Genomic DNA, 23,296 nt, shown 5'->3' with positions numbered 1-23,296 from the left:
TTCACAATTGACTGTTAGCTACATATCCTAAAAACTGTTTTTTTCCCCACTGAATATATACAGTATTATATCTCTTGTGTATGTGCTAGTAATCCTAAAGAAGCTGTTTGCAGAATGCATGGTAGCACATAGTTTTAGTTGTAAATTTGGCAAAATACAACTTTACAAAGTTACTCACTTTTATCTATCTAACAGAGGTGTATGAGGCCCTGAGGGATTGAAAATAAGAATGACAAGCATTTCTTAACAATTTTACCTTTAAGCTTTCTTTTTATTGGCATTACTAAAAAGGTTCACTCTATCAAAGTGAAGTTGATGGCAGGCACCAATTCAAACAGCAAAACACAGGCAGCACAAGCTGACAGCAACTGAGCAAAAAAGCATTAATGAGTGAACAGCGAGTGAGATGACAAAGGAGATGAATGAGTTCGATGAGGAGAGGCAAACAATGTACTCCTCTCAGATCAATTATGTTTTCATCTGAGTAAAGGGAAAAAATCAGTCCATGCACTTCACAGTTAAACTGAATATATTCGAACAAATATTTCATTCTGAGGCACTTTGCAGGAGTATTCCAATCTACAAGTGTGCATAGTAGCCTTGGGGTGGTTTGTGAGCCAATCAAAATATGAATAAGTACCAAGTTCAAGTGAAAGTATTTCACAAGTTGTACCCTTATTGTTTGTCTCCACAAAATATTTTATTTCTGGACACATGACATCTCCCCTATTAATCAGAATCTTTTTTATAAGTCATTTAAAAATGTGTTACTTCAGCACCATAACAGTGGCTTAAAAGGACTTGATAGAATAGTCTTCATCAGCATTGACAAGCAGATTAATTTTAAAAAGCCATTCAATTTCTGCTTTCGGGGGCCCTTGGTCAATGTGTTGTTTGCTATTATCATAGAAGGATTAGAAAACTTCAAAGAAATGGTGCAGATCTTTATTACATGCAATGTTCAAATGAGTTTTGAGATTATTGTCACCACAGTTATTGCTGAATTAAAGGTGCAGCAGCTTTGATTATTTACTGTTGTTTCCTTCTATCCCCAGTGAAGTCGTTTCAATTCCCTGCCCAGTCACTTTCTGGCTGGAATTGTACATTTCCCCTGTGTCTCCTGTTTCATATCAAAGGACTACAAGTTAAATTAGCCCATCATTAGTTTGTGTAGGAGAGTGTGATGGACTGGTGTCCATTTCAGGTTTGGGGTTGATGCTGTATGGATAGACTCTGCTTCCCCGTTGCCCTGTTCTAAAAAAAGTGAGTGTATAGTTGGATAGCACATCAGCCATGTAACTGTAGTAGGGCCAAAAAGAAATGTTGCAGACCAAGCACTTAAGTGTTAAAAATAGTAAACATGTAAATTAAAATTTATTAGCACTCATCATGTATGTTTCAAAATATTATAGTCAGAAGGTTAAAAAAAGCCTCCAGGATTATTTCAATGAGCATCTAGAAGCAGTGAGCATATGCATTTACTTCAAATAAATGTCTCTGCAATCCAAGCCAAATCATCAGCTATAGTATCAAACACTGTCATGTCCTCAATGTATATAACAACACAGAAATGGCATGTGAAAGCCCTGAAATAACAATATTTTATTTTAATATACTGTATATATATTTATATATAGTAAAGAAATCAGTTGTTTGTCTTTCTCAACCAGTCTGAGGCAGTGCACCTTATTCCCTCACTGCCTGAAGCCACGTTAACCACATAAAATCTCTTCTGATGTCTTCCTACTAAATGTAAAAACACTGTCTGACATCATGTGTGGAATTTTTATCCTACCTTTTAAGGTCTAGCTCAGAAAAGAAAGATCACACTGAGATAGCCACTGTGCTTTCAAAATAGTACTTTGCATTATCTGACCCTGTTATAGGCAGAACTTTTGGAAATTTTGATATTACTCCAAAATTCCATTTAAAGTAGCTAGACTGATTTCAATGGATGCATTCTGATCCTGCTGGCCAAACAAAATGATGTAGCAATAGGTCATTCAATAGCTTTTAATTACTGGACTGTTACAGATAGTCAAAAAATTTCAAATAATTTATAGGCATATAGTGAGGATCATCACCAACAGTAGTCTTTACTGTGACAATGAAGCATGCCTTTAAAAAACATGTGACTTTTGAATAAGACTAATACCATTCTCTCTTAAGCTCTGGCTGACGTGTGCCTTGTGCTTCTCCTTGCACCTGTAGTACTGTAAGCAAGAGGGCTCCAGAACATCCATTCAATGTATAACTGAGTGATCCAGTTGTATTAACATCCCCACTGTCCATTAGAAGAAATAAAAATAAATAAAAAATCATGTTGTTGCAATAGGTTTACATAAGAAACCTGTTTTAAGTAGTGTGAGTAATCTCTTCTTTTTGTAAAGTCTTTAAAAGTGAAATGAATGTATCTTTCAGAACATATAAAAACAGGCCTCAGTTACCACAATGAACCAAGCGGCCCAACATTGAGCAGATTACTCATATGACAGTAAAGTCTCACAGTTTAAGAACCAAAGTGAAATTTATTATTTATAAATTTTGTATTTTTTGCTTTCTTGGTTTAAACCCTCTAATCTGCAAAAGTAATGATCTGAAAATATACATAAATACTTTTGTTTTCAACCTAAAAAATGTCCAAAAACTTTTGTATTTTTTGTTAACGCTCTACTTTTTATTGAATTGTGAAACTAGTGTATGAGCTTTGGTGTTCCACACTGATGATACCCTGCTCATGGACAGCTGTCAATCCACCACACTGGGAGCGCTCTGTTCAGTAGCAGGCTACTCCCTTTAGAGCGTGAAGTCATGTCAGTACAACCTGGTACGTCCAAGTACACAGTTAGCCTGAGGTACCACCATCCAGGCAGACATTGTGTGTCATCAAGGCAATAGCAGCTTTCCATTCAGGGTTACAACTGAGTGTTCATTGATTCATCGGAGTTAGGATGGACCACATGACCTCTTCGCCCATTCAGGAGAACCATTGCAGCACCCTCCATTTCTGACAAGTTGATTTGAATTGCATCTGCCATTTCCTGCTTTGTGACAGCTATAAACTTTGCATCGTTTGCTAAAGATGCTAGTCCACCATCAATCAGCACCTATGGAGATATGAAAGTTGAAGAGAAATACAGCTTACATAAGAAAAACAAACTTGAAATGGTTCTGACTAATGATTAAAGCACTATATAAATGTAAAGAATTATTATTATGATTAGCAAATAAAACAGAGGATATCTAACCTCTTGAATGAGCTGGTCAGTAGCCAGCACTGGGGTGCCTCTCATTGTGAACTGGGAACCTTGATACAGCCAGTCAGTTGGGAGAGAAGTGCTGCTGCACCTCACTGAACTTCTGTCATCCTGTAACAAAGAGAAAGATTTGTGATGAACAAAGATGATTATAAAATAACTATAGTAACTAAATATTTACAAGGAACTTTGCATGGCAAACGTGCAGTAAATGAAAATATCAATAACTTGTATTTATAAAATGCTAAGGTCTGCCCATCTGTCTTGTTCTTAGTCTTGATCAACAGGTAATGAAATGACACCTACATGTTGAATATACAAAAAATCAGAGGTGGCATCAACCTCTGAAACTGGCTTCTGCTTGAGGGTTTTGTACAGCAAAATGATTAGCAAATGAAGTGACATGTGGGAAAGAAAAAGAACACTGGGGATTACTGCTGAGCATCAAGGAAATAGCAGAGGCTGATGATGTTAGGAAGAACACCATGATAGGAAGAACAGGTTCAACTGTTTCAGCTGAACATCAAGTGTGGGATACAGAATGCAAGAACAACAAAAATGGAGAAATGCATGTAGACCTCACATACATGATCAGTATCCAGAAGGAAGTGTGAGTTTGTACATGTGCAAGCAATTGTTGGAGAGTTTACTGATGTTCTTATTTACACTTAGATGAAAGGCTCTTTAAATTACCATCTTAAAACAACATGCTTAGCATTAATTTGTTTTTTACATACAGAAATGTAAGCAGCAATTAGTACATCATCAAATGGTTGAAATTCTGACCATATCAAGACAATGCTTTTACAATCTTGCATTGATGTTTCTTTGAAGATTATGAATAAATGTTGGAAGTAAAAGTATGTGTTGTAAAAATAGAAAAGCTTGATTGCTAAATACTAAAAATTAACCACCATATGCAGGCAGTGTTTTTACATCCTTAGATCAATGTTTGTTTGAAGAGCACTACTTAGGAAAGTTAGATTACCAACATGATCACTGTAAAGCTATATTTTTTAGTGATGTAACCAAAAGCATGTGTTGCCAACATGGAAAAGGTCAGCTTGCTCTATATGAACTATGTTTATTTTAGGACTGAAAGTCTGTGAGTTTCACTAGTTTAATATACAGTATATACTGTACATTACAGCATACACAATTTTAAAAGTGCACAAATAATATTCTTGCACATATTTCAATGATTTTTTCTCTCAAATGTGCAATGTTGCTAACTGACCTACCGTATACATCAACTAAGCTAGTCACATTTCTTATGTTTCTACTTTTAAATGACATATGTTTAAAATCTTACCTGGCGATGTAGGTTCTGGACTGAAATTTCAGAAAACAGGTTATCATCCTCTCTCTGCTGATTTAGGCAGTGCTTCAGGTAGTTTAAATGAAAAGAGAGGCTTCTAACTAAAAAGCAAAATCACATTGTTTGATGCAATTCAAAATAACTAAATTCAATTTATTTGTATATAGAATACTTCCATTGTCAAGTCCAGAATGTTGCCAGCTGTAATAATTTAGTGTAGCATATATGATTACAAAGTATGGAAAAACATAATATATAGTATATTTACTAAATTGCAATATTTTAATCGTTAATTCAAATTTAACAGTACAGTAAATGTGTGCAGTATTCTGAGCAATAACTGTAAAACTCAAAATAAACAGTATAATTAACAGACCAATCTTTACTTAGACTGATTTAAGCAATAAACCAGTTTAAATCATCTTTAAGAAGTTCAGTACACTTTTTCTTAAACATAAATCTTACTAAGTGAATTGGTACATAGCATAAAACTGGTTATTATGAACTTACAACTTTAAAAAAAGCAGGTATATACAGTATATCTACAAATATATGTCTGCATACTTGTGAGTGCTCAGAATTTCTCAACAGATTCCATAGGCATGTGAAAGGGTGCCTTCTAAATACAAATATGTCAAAGAGAGCTGGAAGTGAGGATCGCATAGCTGAACTATTAAAGTACAAATTTCACCACCAAACAAAATGGCCACACACATGCAGTTTAGTGCAAATTTTTGTATCAGAGTGGTTTGCTTTCTGTGAACTCGATACAGTTGTATGCTTTAAACAGCAAAAGGTATGATTAATATACTAGCACAATAAAACTGACTTTGTAAAAATGTATTTGCAGCTGTTGAAGTGCTTAAATTACACAGAAACGGACTCTTAAGTAATTTACAATCAGCTTGAGGATACTATTCAATAAACATGTAGCAATGCAGATAAACCATCTCTTGAACACACACATATACAGTATGACTCTGCCTCCATTGATTGGACTTGTTTTCCCAGAATGTTCCACAAATGTTCAATTGAGATCTGATGAATTTGGAACTCATTGCTGTATTTCTCAGACTGTTCCTGAAGAATTTTTATAGTATGACAGGATGCATTATACTACTGAAAGAGGCCACTACCATCAGGGAATACCACTGCTATGAAGGGGTGTACGCGATTTGTAACAATCTTTAGGTAGGTGGTACGTGTCAAAGTAACATCCACATGAATGCCAGGACCTAAGATTTCTCAGCAGAGCATTGCCCAGAGCATCACACTGCCTTCTTCGTTCCATAATGTAACCAGTTGCCATCTCTTCCTCAGGTGAATGACACACATGCAGCTGCCTTTCTGCATGATCTAAAAGAAAATGTGATTCATCAGACTAGGCCAACCTCTTCCATTGCTCCACGGTCCAGTTCTGAAGCTCATCTGCAGATTGTAGGCACTTTTAGTGATGGACGGGCAAGCTGCATTGCAATGTGTTTTCTGACATCTTTCTCTCATGGCCAGCATTAGGTTTAACAGCAATATTTGTTACAGTAGCTTCTGTGGGACCAGACCAGATGGGCTAGCCTTTGCCTCCCACATGCTTCAATTAGCCTTACGTGCACATGACCCTGTTACTGGTTAACCAATTGTCCATCTTTAGGCCACATTTGGTAGGTACTAACTACTGCATACTGGGAACACCAAACAAGACCTTTCGTCTTGGAGAAGCTGTAACCCAGTCGTCTAGCCATCACAATTTGGCCCTTGTCAAAGTCGCTCAGATCCTCATATTTGCCCATTTTTCCAGCTTCCAACATATCACATTCAAGAAATGAATGTTCATTTGTTGCCTAATATATCACACCCCTTAACAAGTGCCATTGTAACAAGATAATCAATGTTATTAATTTCACCTGTCAGTGGTTTAAATGTTGCAGCTGATCAGTGTATTTTGATGAGTATTAACACTGACAACATTTTAATAAAAAACAGGTATTAATATACAGTCAACTGAATAAAGATTGGCGGCACGGTGGTGCAGTGGAGACCTGGGTTCACTTCCCGGGTCCTCCCTGCGTGGAGTTTGCATGTTCTCCCCGTGTCTGCGTGGGTTTCCTCCGGGCGCTCCGGTTTCCTCCCACAGTCCAAAGACATGCAGGTTAGGTGGATTGGTGATTCTAAATTGGCCCTAGTGTGTGCTTGGTGTGTGGGTGTGTTTGTGTGTGTCCTGCGGTGGGTTGGCACCCTGCCCGGGATTGGTTCCTGCCCTGTGTTGGCTGGGATTGGCTCCAGCAGACCCCCGTGACCCTGTGTTCGGATTCAGCGGGTTGGAAAATGGATGGATGAATAAAGATTGACAAGTTGGGTTCAATGTTTTGTTCTTGACAAAAATCTTCTTATGTTCTTAATATTACAGAGTCGCTGGCCACATTTACAGTTTGCCTTTTTAATAAATATTTTAAAGCACTAGATTTTCAAAAATGTATTTGTACACTCATAAATTATAACTTTCTCCTGTGGCGGACGGCTGGGGTGCCTCTCTCTTGTATGGACCGGGGGAGCACAGTAGCTCCCCCGGAACGCTAGATGGCAGCCCCCCAGGGTTGCAGCGGTACCTAGGACTCCCGCAGGGCTTCATAGGAATTGGAGTTTGGTGCAGCACTGATGGGATCCGTGTGGGCTGCCGGGGGTGCTGTAGCTGCTGCTGAGCCCTACAGAGAAGCTCTTCCGCCACACCCTGAAGTGCTACCGGAAATAGGTCATCAAGCACCTGGAAGTGCTCCAGCAGCCACTACTCCGGGAGCCTGAGTCGGGAAGAGAAAGACGAAGCTTGCCAGAGGGAGAGTGAAGGAGAAAAAAAGAGAAAAGGAGAAAGACAAGTGTTGTATTGTGCTTGGGACTGTGCTGTGTACTCGTGGGAACAGGAAGACATTCTCCACGAGGGAAGAAAAAGAAAATAAAAGCCCTGTGTGCTTTGAACTTGTATCCTACATCTGTCTGGGTCAGGGCTGGCCTTTACACTCCACATAAAGGTAAGATAAATGGCACTGCAGCATTCTGGTGCTCTTAACCTTCACAACTTTCATCCTTATAAGGTAAGTGCAATGTAATCTCAACCAGTGTGCTTTGCTCATAAAGACACGCTATGCACCTATATTAATCAGGGAGATGGCTTTAAATACAAAAAATTGAACTGATTTGGAGAAGAAGAAATAAGAAGAGAAGACAAAGAAAGGAGGAAAGCATGCTGTGGTAGTGTATGTTCACCTCCTCTTGTACAATTTCCAAGAACTGACTTCCTAACGAGATATGTAGCGGGTAAACCTCTGGGATTTTTACACAAGAATGTAGAGTATCTTCCTTCTTGCATGACATTATCATTAGTGTTAAAAATGCTATCTGTTACCAAAAATTTAATTGCCAAGTATTTTAAAGAAAGGAGAAAAAATAAATAGGTAAAAAGAATAAAAAAAGTAATTTTGACCAATAAAACAGCAGAAGGGTCCAGCATTATTTCAGTGCATGTTACACAAACACACGTAAGTAAAGCAACTTATAAAAGATGCACATTCCAGCCATGAAGGTTAGAAGTCATTCTTTACTCACCAGGCTTATTGCTTTTCTTCATTTGAGGAGGTCTACAATTGATGAGCTCATCAATAGTAGCTACGGATTGCTCTCTAGCAGTCTCACTCTGATAGTCAAACCTTAAAATGAGCAGCAGGTTATGCAGAAAAGGTTAGAAATGAGGAAAAAGTAAAGGGTGTTTAAGCAATTTGTACTGATATATTGTTTAGGCCAGTTTTTTTAGCATAAATTGTTTATATGAATGTAACGCATGTGTAAAACATGGGTTTTGAAAAAAAGTATTAATTATTTCAACTTATTCAAATTGCAGTATAACAGCTACAGCAAATCTTTAAGGAGTATGTGAGGTATGTGGTGTGATTACCTGTCTACTGCATTGTTGTTGGTATTTTTGACATTATCCTGAAGAGGGAAAAACTCAATCTCATTGTGAAGAAAAGCAGAATCTGGAGGGGACTCGATATCTTCATTTCTGGTCTCTGCAAACTGCAGTGGACGTTGACTGGTGACATGAGATGGCATAGGACTGCTTCTTTCCATTGGGAAATGATCAATATGGTTGCCAAACAAACCGCCTGACCTCTGGAAGCAAGAGTAAACATTTAGGAAACATTTTCTGTTTGGTTAACAAAAAACTGTAAGCCAATTCTAAATCCATATGGTTAGAGGAAAAGCAAAATGTTTTTTTTTAGAAAAACAAAACATATATCCATTCATTGCCTAGGCTGGAGACTATCATGTCAGAATTGGGCACAACGTAGGAACCAGTCCATCGCAGGTCACACAAGCACAGACAAAGACACAGACACACACACATACACGCACACACACACACACACTCACAGTAACTCATACAGAGCCAATTTAGAGATACCAGTTAAATTAACACACATCATCTTTGTATATTTGTGGAAAATCAGAGTGTCCCGGAGTGGAAAACTGCAGACTGCTTATATTAAATTTTATCTATTTTGCTCAAATGAACCATGATGAACTGAATTTACAGGACTTTAATTAAAGCCATTGCAAGCATTCTTTCTTCTACATTCTTCCTGTATTGTACCAGTAGTTTATGCATATGTTCCAGTCAGTTTCTTTTTCAATTCGTTTATGACCTGGGAATGGGAAATAAGTACAGATGCCACAGAACATGTTCTAATTAATTTCTAACGTGGGAATGGAGGGATGCCATAGGAATAGGAATTACAGAATTAATTTACATCTTGAGAAAGGAAGGAGTGTGAAGGTACTTAAAAGATCAAACAGTTTGATCAGAGTCATTCAAAATTAGAGATACCCAATCAAATGTGTCCAATGTCACATGTCCACGTGTGCATTTTGAAATAAATATGGCTCATCCAAGGGAAAAAAGAGAGAAAATGACAGAAAGGCAGCTATAGAAGCAACATTATAGATTAAGATACGTGAGACCATATACTGTAACTTGGACATCAGAAAACATAACCTATGAATAACAATGACTGTTACAACAAATGCCGCCCAGAACATAAAGTCCATTCAGATTTATTGAACCCTTCTCACCCGGTAGATGCCCTCATCCATTCCAGCTTCTTCCATTGCTCTTTCCAACTCCTCCTCTGCTGTAAGATCACCTGAGATGGCCCGTTGCAGTTCTGGCCCAGTTTCTTCCTCAATAGTGCGCAGCCCAGCCTGGGAGGTAAAACCAAAGGTACTGTTATGCCATAAGCTTAGTCCCCAGCTGAAGCTACAGAAATGACATGCAAATCAGGAATGCAAGACAAACCATATTTTGGACTTGTAAATACATATGTGTTTGAACCTAGTAAACTTGTGAAAATAGGATATATGATACCTACTGTATATCTTATATGGAGATAATGTGGATGTATTCTGTAACATTGTAAATAAAAATAGACAAAAAATTCAGCACTGCCAAAATTTCCTTCAGATATTTGATGTGAGGTAGTATACAAATATCAGTCTCTGACATATGATTTAATTAATGGACAAGTAATGCAACAGTTATAGCTCTTTCATGTAATGAAAAAAGGACCGAAACCAACTCTGCAGTCTCATTTTGCTGTAGCTCCTGGTTATTCTTGCGTTTAGTTAAAATGTGTCCTTATTAAAGCCATTCCCCCAAAGAAGCACATATTCAGACAGTGATGCAGTATCAGTTCACAGTATAAAAATCACAATTTGAGAAACAAAGCCAAGATCTCAATGCAGAAACGTCTAGAGAGATTTTAGAACACACCAATAAATGATACCTGTATCTCAACTGCACTCTTCTTTGTTGGCCGATAGCCATAATACTCCTCCTGGCGTTTCATAAACTTGCGGAAGTGATCCTGGATGAGGAAAGTGGCATAGAACTTGCCTACTGTCACTTCATCATCTGTAACAAAAATGGAAGCACTCTTTGAGACATTAGAAAACAGTCTTGCAAATTCTGAATAGCTGACCAACAATGTATTCTTTGTAGTGTGGAGTGATAACATAAATGGACTTTGGTGGACAAGAAGCATTTAATGTGGGAGCATTTTATTTGTGTCCAACCATAGTGACTGTATACCAACTGACCATTAAAACTGTTTACTGCTGCTGATATTTATGCCTGCACTTGAACTGTTTGACCACAATAAATGAACAGAAGGAGTAATATGTTCATTCTAAAGATAGTAGTATTAAAACTATTCAGTGACAAGCACAGTTGAAACTCAGTTTCACATGCTGTACCGATGGTGTAGCAAGGTGTCAGAGAAGGAAAAAGCATGGTTAGTTAGAAAATGACTTGTGACATTCTGAAGAGGCCATGTGTGGTATCCTTGGTGGTGTTTCTTCTCTGTATTGCTAACCTCCAAACTTCAGTAAAAACAATCTCACTCTCATTTTGCATGGACACTTATTTAAAAACAATGAATATTATAAAACTATTAGCAGAATCAACATGTATCTTATAGCCATGTTTTACGATATTAACATGAACTAATAAATGTAATTCTTTCATTAAGAATGAACAACTGATACCCCACATGCCTGCCTTGCATCCAATTCTGCCAGTATAGGTTTTGAAACTTACCAGCTTGATTTAGATTAGGCAACTTTGAGAACAGATTATGCCATAACTACTTCCTTTGGTTAGGAACTTAAAGATACAAGAAGTACTTGTACGGAGATAGAATCTAACCTCCAATTGGGGGAATGACCTGGTCCAGCAGCTTCATGCTAGTTCGCTTCCAAATTTTCTTGATGATGGCTCTCAGTTCTTCATTGGACTGTTCAAAATTACCTATATAATAAAAAATATTGTTAAGACAAAACCTATATATTGATTGAATACAAAATGAGAGGGGAGCTGAGTTATTGAATGTAAAGGAATATGTCTTGACTTAAGCAATAGTGTTATCAAACTTACTTCTCCTTCCCAGGCACTACTGTTGAACAAACGGCATGGGCAAAGAAAATACACAAAAAAGACAAAACAGATATGCAGATCTCTTTTCAACACTGAAATGGTTCTGACTAAATTAATTAGGACATTTGCTTCCTAAAGTAGTCATATTACTGACACATAACTCTGTGGTTTGGTCTGCATTTGGGTTCCAGCTCAAGTAGTAAAACCATCAAAAATTTATGTACCTAATGGTGAAAGGCAAGATCTTTGTTTTAGTTAGGTTAGTACTGTTCAAATAATAAGAAAGATGCTCAACATGTACCATCAGACTGCCTGGTACTTGTAGGACATTTACAATATGTGATCTCTATTGGCTTGAAATTATTAATAATACAGACAATTTCTCAATAGGAGAAAGATTATGAGAACACAGAGCTGTGCTTACCTTCAGTTTTAATTTTTAGGGCAGTCCTTACCAAAGCAAACAGAGTAGCATTAAAAGTAACAGTGCCATCGCTGTTCAAAGGCATGTTCATGGAGACAAGACGCTGTTAGAAAAGAAAAAAAATCTTTTTTCCAGTTTCCAGAAGAGCAGTGGTACTTACTCGTATTTTGTTCAAGGTTCCCCTTGGGGTGGCAGCCCAGAAATACTATACATTGTCCACTGCACAGCACAGAACAGACAGGAATTACCCAATTTACAGTAGTTTGCTCTGGCACACAAGTCTGTTGATTAAGCGGCAGGTGTGACACAATCCTAACTTCTAAAGCATCAGGTAACAAATGATAACACTAATCAATCATAGAAAATGACATCCAGAGATGTCGCCATGATGCACCATTTAAACATTGTTCAGTAAATAAAGAGCCATAACTCAACAATTGGCAACCTTGAAGAAGAAAACTTTGCACCAATTGCCAACCAAAATGTTGGACATATGTGTTCCCGAGAAACGAATGGCAAGACGTCCATGCCTTCCTATATAACTCATTGCATGCATTATCTCTCTGCTCCCTTTATGCTTTCAGCCTGACCATAACATCATCTCCATAGCAGGACACCTATTGCCTAGGATGTGGCCAAGTCTGTTACAGAGTTAGGCAAGGGTACTACAAGTCCAAGCCTTGCTAAAGTAAAGCAAGACAGACCATATGAACAGCAATACGTTCGTCTTGTTCACAATTAGAGCTGACTGATTACTTACTGCCCAGCAGATGAAACTTTATACTAGCAAATGAGAACCACTGTATGTGGGAAACCTCAGAGATAACTGTCGTATCGCTTGCAACCAAAAGATGTGACCAAAGCAAAGAAGGAAAAGAGCCTCTTAACTAAAAAAGAAAAGTCTTGTTGAACATCCTTCAATGTATGTCATTGACAGCTGACTCAAAAAGCCAGGAACAAATCATCAACCACACAAGGAGTCAACAAGAACCAAATTATAAGTACAACTACTTTGATTCCAAGAACTATAGATTGCAACTTAGGACTTAGGATAAAACCAGCTAAAGTAATTTGGTTATTGGTATCACTGCAACCAAAAGTAATAACTTTTGTGAATATGTTTTTAGTTGTTGTAAGTTTCTCTCTATAAATTTCTTTCTCTCACACACACAGGGGAGCTGTGTTTGGGTGAATACTGTAAACCAGTATAGACGAGCTGTGAGAAAATCAACAGCACCATCATGGTGCAGACACTAGAAGCTTTATAACTAGTTCTAGAACTTATGAAGGAATAATGTTTGCAGAATACTTCTTAAGGTAAGAATTAAGAAAATAAATTTCATAAGTTATGTGTATTGCACTGTTATGTTCTACAGGAGAGAAAATGATCAAACTAAGCTTGCACAGATTTATGTTTTGTGTTCTTTGTTGTTGTCCTTCATCAGTACATAATTGCATACATTCATCTTCTACTATCCTTATGTTTTGAATAAATTGTATTATTTGATTTACTAAGTCTGGATTATAAATACAGAAAGAGAATTTATTTAATGTGAACTTTTGCCAATTTATGGATGTACAGATCTCATCATGGTTCTGAAAGATGAAACAGAGATTCCATGCACAATTTTCAAAATGATATGAGCAGAAATAAATATGACAACTACTTTCCCTATAACAAAATTTTATTGCAAGAGTTTACTTCCAGAAGACACTCACAATGATATTTGGTTGTCTAAAACCAATCTGTTGATGGTTCTTATTTCATATTTAATAAAATACTTGAAGAGTGAATCTAATTTATAGAAAAGTAGAGTGATAAGAAGGCTGCCTATTCACTGATTATGTTATTACCCTTTTTACCAAAATAAAAAAGAGTATCTGTCATAACCATCTATGGGCGGAGTGGTGGCTCTGAGGCTAAGGATCTGCGCTGGTATCCCAAAGGTTGCCGGTTCGAATCCCCGTCAGTGCCAAAAGAGATCCTACTCTGCTGGGCCCTTGAGCAAGGCCCTTAACCTGTAATTGCTCCAGGGGGGCACTGTACAATGGCTGACCCTGCGCTCTGACCCCAAGGGGTATGCGAAAAAAACTAACAAACACTGTTGTAAGTCGCTCTGGATAAGAGCGTCTGCTAAATGATGTAAATGTATGTTATATTTTCTAAAGTGAAGCTAATGAATTCAGCAAAAATTCAATGGGTAAAAAATTCTCACAATCAGTAACCTTCCGGTATTTACTGTATATAGCCTGGTTTCTAGTCTAATATCCATACTTGCCTTACAAGCAACTCGATGAGGACAGAACTTTCCAAAGCCAAGTGGGGGCTGAATTCTACGCAGTAATGTCACCACATCCAGATGTTTAATGCGGCCCCTAGTGGAGAAAGTGTAATTTGCATACTCAGCATTGTAAATCACATTATGCAAGGCAGAAGTGTCTGCGGATGTTTAAATAAACAAATTATATTTAGATAAAAACACACAGCTTACTTGGCCTCAGGGTCATACTCAGCCCAGATCCTCTTAAACTCATCCAAGTGATGAGGCCCAAGGATAGACCAGTCTCGAGTCAAGTAGTCAAAGTTGTCCATGATAACAGCTACAAATAGATTTATAATCTATAGAAAAATAAGAACAATGTGACTAGCCTTTATTCATTTCTAAATATCAGTCTCCCCAAAATTTTACAAGGCACATATTAAATTAGAATACCTATCGGGAAGGTTGAGGTTTGATTTTCAGATTATTATCTTTTTTGGCTATTACTTTTAGGAAAAGAAGGCAAAGATTCCTATCATTATGTAGGTTCACATTATAAATTGCCACACATTACACCCAAACAGATATCCAAATACAAAATATTGTGCTCTGTCTTTTTTACTCTGGTCACCGCCACTGTTCTAGGGCAGAATTAATTTCATTTCAGTTTCAATCCAAAATATATTTATACTGTATTGGTTCATAGTCATTTCATAGGACAACCACACAGTACTTGTACTTGTAATAGGCTCAAAGATTTATGTAGGTGAGGTTATACTCACCAAGTATAAGCAACATACAAGAAGTTAAAAGAGACGTGTCAAGAATAAAATCTATCAACTTGTTGTGGCACCCGGCCGGGACACCCAGGAAGACAGGAGGAGGGCTCATTCCTCCTCCAGACCGCTAGGGGTCATCTGCCCTGGTTCTATTGGGGACCACGGGTACAGAGCTTGGAAGCTCAACCCTGTAGGGGCCCGTGGTCACCGCCAGGGGGCGCCCCGATGCCTTGGGAGCCCTGGACCTCAGCACTTCCGCCACACCCGGAAGTGCTGGGGGGAAGAGGATTGGGGACACCCGGAGAACTTCCGGGTACACAGCCAGAGCTTCCGCCACACAGGGGTGTGTCAACGGAGGCTCCTCGGGAAGAACCTGGAGTCCATCCGGGGGTGTCTAAAAGGGGCCACCTCCCTCCATTCAATGGCAAGAGTCGGGTGGAAGAGGACGAAGCTCGGTGGAGAGGAGTGAAGGTGGACCAGAGACTGAGAAGGCATTGTGTTGTGTGGCCAGGACTTAACGGGTGATTGGTGCTGCGGCACTGGGTTTGTGCACTTCAAAACTTGTAAATATTGTAAATAAACGTGTGTGTGATGAAACCATCATGTCTACCTGTCTGTGTCCGGGCTGTTCCCCACATTGTCTATTGTCTGTTTCTGTTTTATTCTAGATCTTAAATAATTTTCCTAAAATGAAGTTGCCATTCTGTGCAGCTCACAGATGTGACATATTCTTATAGAAACTTTCAAGTTTTATTTTTATAACATTAATCAAACAATAGTAGGCCTACATGAAAACTAATGGAAAAGTATTTTTCATAATGAAACTAAGGATTTTAGAAATAAATCATTCAGAATAGTGTTAACACATTTTAGATGATGCCAATTTTAAATCTTTAATTTCTGAACATTTTAACAAATGTATTAGCCACCTATTTAAGATATTGTGAAACATTTGTATTCCCAAAAAAACAAAAACTCTTTTTTGGAAAGGCTTTCATGTCACTCAGACTTGAGCACCTTATAGACTGGGTACACAAGCTATAAGATGACTGAATTTACATAATGTTTGCAGAGTTGGTGTTTGTCTATCAATTAGATGTTAACTCTTCCTAAACACAGGAGAAAGCCAGAATAACTATGCAATGTGAGGTGGGTTAAAATGCAAGATAATTCAACAGGCAAAATAATTACTAATGCTCTGCCTTGTACTTTACTAATTATTGTGAAATATTACTTACGAGAAAGGCACAAAGCATATAGAAGCTGATAAAGTAGAAGACAGCAAAGCTGGAGCCACATGTATATTCCTCTCCAGGCAGGAAGTCTGAGTTGGGGTCACAAAGTTTCCCATACATGCAGTCCAACATGATCTCCTGCCAGGCTTCACCTGTCGCACATCTAACAAGAATAGAAGAACCACAATTTATTCATTTAATTCACAATTCACTGGTGAAATTTGTCTAAACACAGTGCAATAAAATCTTCACATTTGTGACTTTTGTGAAACAAATGCAGGTAATGTAAGCAATAATGTATGTATCTGAAGTCATTGATGAAAACTAGAGTGAACTGCATTCAAGGCTGAAGCTGGAAGCTATTCTAAATTCAAAGTTTCATCAAAATTTGAAAAAAGGTATAGTCACATAACTGAAACCGAGACCATTAAAAATTCTGAAAAATGTTTGGAGAAGAAAGACATTTTGATATCTTCGCTCTTAACTAAATAACTGAATTAAATAGAATGAAATGTCTTTTCTTATTTGTAACATTTTTTATTTAAAAGAAAAAAATAATTTAACCACAAAAATTGTCACAGACTTTAAATGAATATAAAAAGGTAGCAAAATCCTTTTTTGAAAAACATCACTTCAGTAAAATTTTGTAATCTATATATATAAAGGAGAGTTGGGATCCGAGAGACTGTCTTTGTGTGTTTGTGGAGGGATGGAGAGTTAAGGGGGGTGGGGGAGTCACGTGATTATCTCCCCTCCCATTCACCTCATTTCATTCACTTCATTTTGCTCCGAGCTGAGCTCCGCAGCTGACGCGGTCTTGCCGTTCTTGATTTGCTTTTCACATGGCCAACTATACGTTGCATGCTCAAGAGTAAGCTCAGCACACAGCTTGGTCATATTACAACCAGAGGGGCGAACTGACAATATGGTATACAAAGAGATCCTTAACAAATAATTATTGGTATATTTTCCCTCAGTTCATTATTTAAAATTTTAAAGCAGTACTTCGCCGCTGCGAAGCGCGGGTATTTTGCTAGTACTTTTATAAATTACATTGTTTGTGTTTTATATAGTCTATTTCCCCATCTAGGCTTAATTCCTGTTTTGACCCAAATAGTGCAGGGATATTCTTCAGCACCCCAAAACACAGGCCGCTTCCACCCCAAAACCTAAATTCATTTTATTCAGACTTGAAAATGGTTGAATGGAGTCTTGTACCTGGAGCATTTGACAGGTGATGCAAAGTTATATGTCAATTATCTTATTCTGCCAGACCGAGTTGAATTTAGTATGTTTCATTAATTTTAAAAAATCACAAATTGCAATGCAGTACTAGAATTGTGTGCAACAGTTTAGTTTTATTATTTAGAAAATAATTGAAATATTTGGTCCATATACCCTAGGTTCTAACTTGAGAAACTACAAATCATTAATATTGGAATGGAAATGGAAGTTTCTGTTAGACTAACATCTGAGCTGCTTAGTGGACTGTAGTAGTGGAAATGTGTAGATTAAACCTTTGTAATATCAGGCTGTAAGGGACAGATATTATACAAAACAAAAATTACACATACCAGGTTCACCATGAACAACAGGACCAACAAGTAAACAATAGTTACGACTGATACCCTGTTCTAGGCGAGGGGAATATTGACTTTACCCATGTTCTCTCAATCACCTGCAATATACTCTAGATATACAGCTAGCTCACTGGGACCTATTTTTGGTTATTGTATAAGTTTATATTAGCAGAATGTTGTCAAGTACAGTTATGACTGCTTTTCAAGACATTTTCAAGTGCAATGTGAAACTAGAACAGAAGATAGGGATTCTGTTAACCTCACCTTAGTGTCAGTCTGGAGCAGATGCAGAGCAGTTGATCAGCTTTATCACAGAGATAATCTGAGAGGTGACTTTGAGGGATATATCAAGCTTGGCTCCATGTTTCTGTTGTTTGACGCTATGCATGACATGGGGCCAGTATTTGGATTTCTTCATGTACATTTGCATTAGATGCTGAGGGTTAATGTCATTAGTGAGAAGCAGGGGTCACTGTTTGATTATATTCCTGTCTATATACAAGAAATAATAGGAGTACTATCAAGTTAACCTCAGTGTTGGCCTATATACAGTACAGTAAGACAATATTATTGGTTTTCTCCAAATTAATTTGGAAAAAATGAAATTCTTTCTCTGTGTAACTATACCTTTGAAGTATGCTTGACTACAATACTTATGTTCCACTCTGCAGTTTTCTTAACATTACAACTGTCAATTATCCTTTTAGATTTCTGTGTCTGGAAAGATTAGTCATGATTTTTCTAATCTGATTTATGTCCACCAGGTTAATCTATAAAGTGACTCTGCTTGCCGATTTATATGGTATATAGAGAGAGGAGATGAACAGTCTAATAAAGCAGTTTGTGTCTTTGTTCAATGTCAATGTTTATTCACAATGTGAAATCTTAACTTGAAGTTTGAGAAGCAATGAATTGTCCATAAAAACCATCCTTCAAAATTAGTATCGATGCTGTACCATTTCAAATGTGGCACTTGAATATGTCATGTAGTGGTTAGTCTTTTCTCTTACTTCTTAAAAGTCATGTACTATTTTCAACCAACTGTATACCTCTTACTCACCTGAATAGTAAAAGCACGGCCTGAGGAAAGGTTTGGAAGTTATTGTTGCGGTTGATTTGCGATCCATCCACCAAAGCAATTTTGCCAAACACCTTGAAGAAATATATTAAAGAGAAAAACTACAAATTACAGCAGGTCAGACAATGAGCTATAAAACAATTTTAACAATAAATTCCTTCTAATTGATCAAAAAATTTATAAATATTTCAGAGCCTGAAATAAACAGATATGCTCAAAATACTGTTCCCCACACAAGCGTGCAAATGTTTACCAGTTCTGATTTATAAGTACGACTCAGTCACCTAGAATGAGAAGCAAGATATGATAATAATATGCCTCAATGCAGCAAATATTCCATCCAAAACACTAGACTTATTACAGGTACAAAAATTCCAATAATACAATGAGCAAACTTGACTCTGTTGAACAAGGCACCTTCCACACACTCCAATAACAAATTATTCCCATCCTACAAACCTTCAAGCATTATTTTAGTATTATAGACAGTTTGTGCTCAGAGGCTATAACACTGTTCACTTCCATAAAACTCACTTGATTTCTGACTAAAACGCCATAATGTTAGTAGCTGAACTACCAATTAGTTTGCAGTAGTGATTCAGTATAACGTCTTATTGTCCCTTACTCTTTTTGAAATACAATGACATGCAAAAGCATTCAATCAAAAAGATTTGTTCACATATTTATCTATTCAGTATTTTTAATGTGAACTCTTTTGCTGTAACAATACATTTCCAAAGTGAAAATAAACCATTTTCTTCAGATTTTTAACCAAAGAAGGAAATCTCAAACGTTAGTGCTTGTATATGTATTTAAACCTCTTTGCTTTGGGAGCTCCAGGGTTATACAAATGATAAATTAATCCCAAAGGTGACAGTCATTTGACCATAATTAAACACAATTAGATGCTAGCTGTGAGTCCTTTATATCTCTCTGAATATAAAAAGCACCCTTTGTAAGGACCATAGTCTTTGCTGGACAATCACTACAAAAATGAAGACAAAGGAGCTTTCTGCTGTGAGAAACAAAGTCATTGAAATACACAAGGTAGGAAATGGCTAAAAAAATATTGAAGAGTTTGAACATCCTGTTGAGCACTGTTGGATTCATCATCAGAAAGTGGAAGGTTCATTGCAGCACCCAGACTCTTATTAGAACAGGCCATCCCTCAAAACTAAACATCAGAGTAAGACGTTGACCAGTGAGAGAGGCTATTAAAAATTCAACTGTCAATCTCAGAACTCTGAAATGCTCTTTGGCTGCAACTGGAGTGAAGGGCCATGGGGCCACAATTTCAACAGCTCTCCAGAAAACATGCATTTATGGGAGGGTAGCAAAAAAGAAGCCATTCCTTAAGAAGGTCCACATAAAAGCACATATGGCATTTGCTACAAAGCATGAGAAAGACATAGTTAAGATGTGGGAGAGGGTTATGAGGTAGATGAGATCAAAATGTAACTTTTTGGCCAGACTTCAAAGAGGTATGTGTGGCATAAAACTAATATGCCTCAAGAAATACCATACCTACAGTGCAATATGGTAGTGGCAGCATTATGCTATGGGGATGCTTTTCATGTGCTGGGACTGGGAATCTTATCAGAGTTGAAGGGACAATCAGTGGAAACAAATACCGCACAGTATTACAGAAGAACTTGTTCCAGTCTGCTATGAACCTAGGCTTGGGAGAAGATTCTAGTAAGATAAATTACCTGCATTCCAATGACTGCATAGATAAAGAACAGCATCACAATCAGTAGAGCAACATAAGGAAGAGCCTGGTGAAGTGAACAAAGTGAAATGCTAATGTTAAAAACAAAAACAAAGTCAATCCCAACTAAAATCAGTGAGCCATGACTTAAAAAAAATAGATAAAATCAATGGTTCTTCAGTGCCTCATATCCAAGTAAAGCAAATAGGTTGTGCCAGACTGATCTGTACAGTCCTCAAGTACAAAAAACAAGATAGTATCTGCAGGATTACAGAAATGTAGTTATCTAAATGGCAACATATACTTGCAAGCAGTACAACTGCAACTCAATCAACCTGAGATAAATGACAAGCAAAGACATGTATAAGAAAGGGCGAGAGAGGTGGGAATGATAGACAAGCACTGAGTTAAACGGACAGTGGTGCTAATATGAAATGTTGAAATAAAAATAAATAGTGTAACAAAAGAATGTGAAGATTTTTGGTGTGTTGTGAGAGGAAAGTGAATAGGGTGGGGGTATATGAAGTGCCATGACAGTATTGTATGCTAAATGGAGTTTTGGTGCCTCATTGAAGATTTTGTATTAAAGTTCATTCTCATGGCACAATTTTAAAATGGTATGATAGTGGTTTGAATGGACCACTGAGAATGATGACAACACAGAAAATATAAAAAAGGTGAGATAAGCTGTAGAGAAGAGACCTCTACATTTAGCACAAGGCCAGTCAGTACCCTTAAACATTTTATACTGACTTGTTTGCTAAATTCTTCATCAACTGTATAAAATACAAACAGCACATTTCTTTTTAGTAAGAACTTGCTATGCAACTCAACTTTTTCCTACTTAGTTTATTGAATTATTGAATAAAAACTGGGATATACAAATTTCCAAAATCATTTAGAAGAAAGTATTTATAATTGTGGAGCTTGTCTGAAAAGCATTATTTTTAAAAAAATTATTTAAAACATGGTAAATAAACTGCATCAATTAAATCTTTTTTGAGAACTTTATTCCTTCTCTGACACCATAAATCATGTGACTAAATTAAATGACCATCCATACTTTCCTATGAAAAATCATCATATCTATCAGCTTTACTGAAGCTTACATTAAGCATTTACATCAACATCCATCCATCCATTATCCAACCTGCTATATCCTAACTACAGGGTCACAGGGGTCTGCTGGAGCCAATCCCAGCCAACACAGGACGCAAGGCAGGAAACAAACCCTGGGCAAGGTGCCAGCCCACCGCAGGACGCGCACACACACACACACTAGGGACAATTTCGAATCGCCAATGCACCTAACCTGCATGTCTTTGGACTGTGAGAGGAAACCGGAGTACCTGGAGGAAACCCACGCAGACACGGGGAGAACATGCAAACTCCACGCAGGGAGGACCCAGGAAGCGAACGCGGGTCTCCTAACTGTGAGGCAGCAGCGCTACCCACTGCACCGCTGTGCCTCACAATGATATGCCTAGGAATTCTCTTCTCTGTTTTAAATGACAATTATTGTTTTATTAACAATGTTTTTTTATAGTTTTCTCTTTTAGTAATATTCATGTGTGAATCTATGCTTGAATGGAAACAAAAATGATTACTTTTTTGTTATATGGCCATTGTTATTTGTCTATGTATGGCTCTGCTGTCATTATGCTAATAATCTTCTTTTTTGGTTGCAGTATGGTAATAATTTTTTACTTACTGGACAATGAATGGCATCAGACAATCCATTGCACAAGATTGTAGCAAAAGATTATAGACATGTGAAGAGGTCAAGGAGTCTTAATGATATTAATGTTATATTAGGAATAAAAACAGAACAAAAGAATGACATAAGCCATGACAAAAAGACATATTCCATGTCAAATAGCTACGTGGGTGTTATGTCAGTAAAACCAATGTGATGTAGATTAATATTTAACATTTTGATGATTGTTTGTAAAGTGTCAGTCAAGGATTATTTAGTGCTTTAAAGAAAGAAACAGCTTTCTTAAAGCAGGTCATTATGAATTCCCCAAAGTTTTAGGAATGCTGTAACCACTTTGGCAAGACTGCTGGATTATCCCGCTGTGCAGTACATTCTATAAGCCTGTCAACCCAAGTAGGACATAAACTGGCCAGCTAGTCTGAGGTGAAAGGGCAGTCTAGCTAGATGGAATTGTATGTTATTCAGTCCCGATTTTTGTTGAAACAAGTGTTGGTATGAAGCCCATTTGTTAACCTTCACTTTAGTATGTGGCAGCATATCATCTTATAATGGAAATAAGACCATGTTATTCTTTTAAATGTGGTAGCCCCAAAGCTGCCTAAAAGGTGTTACTGTAAAGGCTATATAAAATGCTAGGTGACCTTGATACTTTATAGACCAAATCCTGTCTGGACGTAATCTCAAGTGACTATGGAATGGAATTTAGAGCCACCTCAGGACAACGGCTCTTTTAACCTATAGAAAAGAATCAAGTTGGACTGACAAGTCAACTGGCAAACGTAAGAGGCAAGGGTCTAGAGAACGAAAGAGGTAAGAGTGCTTTGATAAACTGTAATTTGATGTGAGGAAGTCACTCCACTGAATGGATAGGTGCACTAGATCTACATACTGCAGCTCAGCCCAGAGCAGCAAAAGGATTTTGTTTCAGTTCCGTTTCTTTGTACTTTTACGTTGACCCTGTCT

General features: G+C 37.4%; 1 protein-coding gene across 1 annotated transcript in view; it reads right to left on the bottom strand.

Moving 5' to 3' along the window:
* Positions 1-250: 250 nt before the first annotated feature.
* The window catches only part of LOC114648167 (voltage-dependent L-type calcium channel subunit alpha-1S-like), a 99,211-nt gene continuing 76,165 nt past the window's right edge, over positions 251-23,296 (bottom strand). Inside the window, exons 31-44 of the mRNA XM_028797039.2 lie at positions 20,618-20,683; positions 18,891-18,982; positions 16,254-16,413; positions 14,468-14,595; positions 14,255-14,351; positions 11,976-12,078; positions 11,324-11,425; positions 10,404-10,531; positions 9,694-9,822; positions 8,516-8,733; positions 8,170-8,270; positions 4,570-4,676; positions 3,249-3,368; positions 251-3,107 (exon numbers count right to left, since the gene is read on the bottom strand). Of these exons, the coding sequence (XP_028652872.1) occupies positions 2,916-3,107; positions 3,249-3,368; positions 4,570-4,676; positions 8,170-8,270; positions 8,516-8,733; positions 9,694-9,822; positions 10,404-10,531; positions 11,324-11,425; positions 11,976-12,078; positions 14,255-14,351; positions 14,468-14,595; positions 16,254-16,413; positions 18,891-18,982; positions 20,618-20,683 (1,743 nt within the window). The 3' untranslated portion in view covers positions 251-2,915. The remainder of the gene's footprint in view (positions 3,108-3,248; positions 3,369-4,569; positions 4,677-8,169; positions 8,271-8,515; positions 8,734-9,693; positions 9,823-10,403; positions 10,532-11,323; positions 11,426-11,975; positions 12,079-14,254; positions 14,352-14,467; positions 14,596-16,253; positions 16,414-18,890; positions 18,983-20,617; positions 20,684-23,296) is intronic.

Source organism: Erpetoichthys calabaricus, chromosome 3 (genome assembly GCF_900747795.2).
Source record: "Erpetoichthys calabaricus chromosome 3, fErpCal1.3, whole genome shotgun sequence".
Lineage (NCBI taxonomy): Eukaryota > Metazoa > Chordata > Cladistia > Polypteriformes > Polypteridae > Erpetoichthys > Erpetoichthys calabaricus.
This window is presented reverse-complemented; position numbering and strand designations above follow the sequence as displayed.